The following is a 5,619-nucleotide window of genomic DNA, read 5'->3' as shown; positions in this document are numbered from 1 at the left end:
ATTGACATCTGACATTTTTCTTGCACTTGCAGATTCCATTAACTCTCCAGCGAGTTCTGGTAGGAGGATGAAGCTCTGCCCATGATCCAGGATGCAGAGGAGGCAGATGTGATCCCCGACATGCTGGTCCCCCCATAGATGCATTCGGGCTCAGCCTAGCACACTCTGGCGGTGGTGATGATCAACCTGCACGGAGAATCCTGCTGTGCACCTGAACCCCATCTGTCTTAGCCACATCTAAGAGTACATGGAAGGATTCTGCCGGGTTTCAGTCTCCACGTATCGCCTGAGGAATCATCACAGCCTGTGTATAATTTCCCCAAACGTAGAGGAATGTACAACGGATGTCGTGAAGCCTCCCGCACCCCCGCTTTACGTCCCATTCCTCATGGGCAGAGCCCAGTTCACGCTAAATATCCGAATGTATCGCATCCACTCCTTAGTAAAGGACTTAACTCCGAATGTGGGTTACTGGACTACAGACTTGAAGGCGGTTGATTGGTGTATGTTTATGTATATATTGCGTCAATGCACAAATGTATATATGGTGTTGGTGCACATGTGACCTGTTTGCAACAGCAGCACAGAGGAATCCAGCAGTAATAATGTTAATAAATCATTTGTTTTCGCATTCATTCTATGTAAGGTCGTAGCATCCTTGTGGGTTTTGGTGTATAGCAAAGACACCATGCTTAAGTAAGAATTCTACTAAACCCTTTGGGTGTTTAATGGTCAACTACACCCATAGCTGTCTTTGCAGCTGTGAGTGGTGACCGGCAGGTTGAATCAATGGGCTGTTCATGCTGGGAAAACAACAGGTTCTCTTTAATACTTCCTCCCCAGCTGCTGCCAGCAGGAGATGCAGCCCTGTGTAAGCTGCAAGCGTTGGTGATTGGCCCATTGCTGTCACATGGATTGAGTCACATGCTTCTCCATAACTAGATGTGATTTAACTTGCCAGGGACCACACACGGCGGATAATTTAGGGCCAAATTAGCCCTCAAAATGACTACTTTAAATAATGCAAATATATTTTAAGTCCCCACCCCTTTCTATATAAAACAAATACTTTTATAGTGACCAAGCGTGTCTTAACTGCCCAATACCAGAAGGAAAAACTCAGGTCCCACAATGCAATGGGAGCTTTCCCAGCTGTGCTCCTGCATGAATCCTACAGCCCATTGGCTTGATATAGTGGAGGGGGTTAGCTCAAACCCACAAAATACAGGTTGTCAGATTTGTATTTTAGCTCCTCTCCCATTGCAAAGAAGGACGGTAGAAACGTTACCTAGAGATCCTGCCAGTAACCGCGATTCCTGTAGCAGCCTGACAACGCTAAGCCACTGTCTCACCATTAGCAGCAGTGTTGTCAGCCTGCCGTGTGCGCTCCTTTAGTTGGGCAATGGGCTGCCTATCAGGTAGTCCAACGACCTGAAAAGCAGACTGACACACTGCAGCCAATGGCGAGGCATTGGCTTCAAGTTGTCAGCCTGCTATTCAAGCCCCATCAGTTGGCCGTTGGACTACTTATCTGATACGCAGCCCATTGGTCAACTAAAGGCGCACACAGCAGGCTGACAACACTGCTGGTAATGGCGAGACAGTGGCTTCAGCCTGCTATTCAAACCCTGTCAGTTGACTGTTGGACTACCTATCTGCTAGGCAGCCCATTGGCCAACTAAAGGAGCGCAGACAGCAAGCTGACAACACTGCTGGTAATGGCGAGACAGTGGCTTCATGTTGTCAGCTTGCTATTCAAGTCCTGTGAGTTGACTGTTGGACTACCTATCTGCTAGGCAGCCCATTGACCAACTAAAGGAGCGCACACAGCAGGCTGACAACACTGCTTTTTGTGGCGAGACAGTGGCTTAGTGTTGTCAGCCTGCAACAGGAAGTGATGTTACTGGCAGGATCTCCAGGTAAGACATTTGCATTCACCAAAAAACAATTTTCTTAAGAAAACTGCATACAGTAAGACATGATTCCAAACATGATAAAAAAATCGAATTGGGGTATACATGCCCTTTAAAACATACCCTTTAAGGCTGTCCAGATGGAAAATCTGGTTCACTGGAAACAGGAGTTAGGAAGTATTTCATAATGCATAGGAACTTTATAAGGACACTGCCCCTTGCTGTTCTTTATGTACAACCCCGGTGAAAATGCAGATTTGCACATAGACATGTCTCAGACATACCTGTGGGGATGTATTACATGTTTTGTACCTCCAGACTGGAACACATTTCAAACATGAACATATTTTGGTGCTGCATTTAATGCCTGCCCAGCCTGTTCCGGCACGGAGAGGGTTAAAGTGACTACTGAGTTGATGAAAACGGCGATCTTGCTTCTTCCTCTCCTTTTTATATGCAGACAAATCTATATATATATATATATATTGGAGACTGCAGTCATTTTGTTCAAAGAGCCACGTGGAACCTCCAAGTCAATTCCCACCACCATCCCCCTGCAGCACCTCCAGCGTATGGGATGGGGGAATTAGGATTGCTAATGAAATCTAATGTCACAACATCACTTCATCAATGGGTTGCTATATGGAGGTTTCAAGATGGACAACCCCCTTTAAATTACTCAGCTGACCACATTTGTTTTGAAGGCCAACTCTACTCAAAAACTAAGAGGTCGATTTTGGGTGGGAATTGGTGGGTTGAATCATCTACCAGCTTATTATATCATTAGCGGACTCCAGTGGTCTTGACCACTCAACCTTTTTTGTTCTACATCAGGGGTGGGCAATCTCTGCACTCCAGCTTTGGTAAAACTACATATCCCATGCAGCATTGCAAGACTCTGACAGCCACAGGCATGACTTCCAGAGGTGGAGTTGCATTGCAACTGGAGTGCTAAGGTTGGCTACCCCTGTACTACACAATGGAGGATACGTTGAGTCATCAGGCTGATGGCCAAACAGTTGGGTGCAGCTGGAGTGCCAAGGTTGGCTACCCGTTCTACATAATGGAGGATAGGTTTAGGTCATCAGACTGATGGCCGAACAGTTGGGCGCAGCTGGAGTGCCAAGGTTGGCTACCCCTGTTCTACAGAATGGAGGATACGTTTGGGTCATCGGACTCATGGCCAAACAGTTGGGCGCAGCTGGGGTGCCAAGGTTGGCTACCCCTGTTCCACATAATGGAGGATACGTTGAGTCATCAGGCTGGTGGCCAAACAGTTGGGTGCAGCTGGAGTGCCAAGGTTTGCTACCCCTGTTCTACATAATGGAGGATACTTTTGGGTCATCAGACTGATGGCCAAACAGTTGGGTGCAGTTAGGGTGCCAAGGTTGACTACCCCTGTTCTACAGAATAGAGGAAACGTTGAGTCATCAGGCTGATGGCCAAACACTTCGGGTGCAGCTGGGAATTCAGGCTAAAGGCATTGGAGTCCCCAAAGGATATACCAAGCCAGTCTATGAATCAACGTCACCAGCAGCCCAATGCCAATATTTTGGGCTGGAGTTACATTTAATAGATGTTTCTTTCTATTTTAATACCACTTCCGGCATGGACTGGGTACTGCAGGCTAGCAAGGGGGTTGTGGGAAACTGCTGAGAGTCCCCAACTATCAACTCCTATAACGAATCGCTCCACTCCGAGTTTCCTGTAGTACGTTGGCATATTTTACAGCAATTTTGTGCCCAATGGTGCGAATCAAATCTGTAGATCAGATGATTTATTTTATTAAGAGAGATAATCAGAGGTAGATAAAGTAAATAAAAAAATATATAAGAAGTTTGGCTGCTTTGCGTACAGATATCAGTGTTGGCCTTTGTAAACCACAGAGGCGGTAGGTCTATATATTCTTTAAATGTACATGAAATATTCTAGAGCTCACCGATCAGAGCCTCCGACCCCATCGCTCTTCAAGGGGTAAGTCGCCGGTCTCCTAATGGACGGGCTTGACGGGAAGTCTCAATATGTCATAACTTTGGCTGGCCAGACAGATGGCGCTATGGAGCATGAAAGTAGATTTATCTGTATAGAAGAATCCATTTGTTTCATTTAAGTCTTCGGAGATCATTTGCTTTATCTTTGTGTATTTTCAGACATTTCTGGTGAGGAATAAATTCCGTTTGATTGAAATTATTTTGTTTTGTTTTTTTTCGGGTTTTTTTACATGGTATTTTTTAGCAAATGTTGCTTAAGCAATGCATCTTGGGAACAGATCAAGGCGGCCAAAACATCCACCAATTAAATTGCACAAATAAAATGGTGTCTGATGTCATGACATCATATCGAAGCGCAACTGCACCATATGCATGTCATTGAAGCCTTCTCAGTCTTCCGGGTTGAATGATGCAGTCCTTTAGGCTCAGTCTTCTGGGTTGAATGATGCAGTCCTTTATCCTCAGTCTTCTGGGTTGAATGATGCAGTCCTATACCCTCAGTCTTCTGGGTTGAATGATGCAGTCCTATACCCTCAGTCTTCTGGGTTGAATGATGCAGTCCTATACCCTCAGTCTTCTGGGTTGAATGATGCAGTCCTATACCCTCAGTCTTCTGGGTTGAATGATGCAGTCCTATACCCTCAGTCTTCTGGGTTGAATGATGCAGTCCTATACCCTCAGTCTTCTGGGTTGGATGATGCAGTCCTATAACCTCAGTCTCCTGGGTTGGATGATGCAGTCCTATAGCCTCAGTCTTCTGGGTTGAATGATACAGTCCTTTATCCTCAGTCTTCTGGGTTGAATGATACAGTCCTTTATCCTCAGTCTTCTGGGTTGAATGATGCAGTCCTATACCCTCAGTCTTCTGGGTTGGATGATGCAGTCCTATAACCTCAGTCTCCTGGGTTGGATGATGCAGTCCTATAACCTCAGTCTTCTGGGTTGAATGATACAGTCCTTTATCCTCAGTCTTCTGGGTTGAATGATGCAGTCCTATACCCTCAGTCTTCTGGGTTGAATGATGCAGTCCTTTATCCTCAGTCTTCTGGGTTGAATGATACAGTCCTTTATCCTCAGTCTTCTGGGTTGAATGATGCAGTCCTTTATCCTCAGTCTTCTGGGTTGAATGATGCAGTCCTATACCCTCAGTCTTCTGGGTTGGATGATGCAGTCCTATAACCTCAGTCTCCTGGGTTGGATGATGCAGTCCTATAACCTCAGTCTTCTGGGTTGAATGATACAGTCCTTTATCCTCAGTCTTCTGGGTTGAATGATGCAGTCCTATACCCTCAGTCTTCTGGGTTGGATGATGCAGTCCTATAACCTCAGTCTCCTGGGTTGGATGATGCAGTCCTATAACCTCAGTCTTCTGGGTTGAATGATGCAGTCCTATACCCTCAGTCTTCTGGGCTGAATGATACAGTCCTTTATCCCCAGTCTTCTGCGTTGAATGATGCAGTCCTATACCCTCAGTCTTCTGGGTTGAATGATGCAGTCCTTTATCCTCAGTCTTCTGGGTTGAATGATGCAGTCCTATATCCTCAGTCTTCTGGGTTGAATGATGCAGTCCTTTATCCTCAGTCTTCTGGGTTGAATGATGCAGTCCTTTATCCCCAGTCTTCTGGGTTGAATGATGTAGTCCTGTATCCTCAGTCTTCTGGGTTGAATGATGCAGTCCTTTATCCTCAGTCTTCTGGGTTGAATGATGCAGTCCT

The 5,619-nt window shown here is 45.8% G+C and overlaps 1 protein-coding gene across 2 annotated transcripts in view; it reads left to right on the top strand.

Moving 5' to 3' along the window:
- Window positions 1–635, top strand: part of RAB11FIP3 (RAB11 family interacting protein 3) — a 68,899-nt gene extending 68,264 nt beyond the window's left edge. For both annotated transcript variants that reach the window (XM_018561799.1, XM_018561815.1), the window contains one exon: window positions 33–635. In XM_018561799.1, the coding sequence (XP_018417301.1) occupies window positions 33–42 (10 nt within the window). In that variant the 3' untranslated portion in view covers window positions 43–635. The remainder of the gene's footprint in view (window positions 1–32) is intronic.
- The last annotated feature ends 4,984 nt before the right edge of the window (window positions 636–5,619 follow it).

This window comes from Nanorana parkeri, unplaced genomic scaffold, assembly GCF_000935625.1.
Source record: "Nanorana parkeri isolate BGI_ZX_2015 unplaced genomic scaffold, ASM93562v1 scaffold19, whole genome shotgun sequence".
In the NCBI taxonomy this organism is placed as follows: Eukaryota; Metazoa; Chordata; class Amphibia; order Anura; family Dicroglossidae; genus Nanorana; species Nanorana parkeri.
Note: the sequence above shows the minus strand (reverse complement) of the source record. Positions and strands in the feature narration are given on the sequence as shown.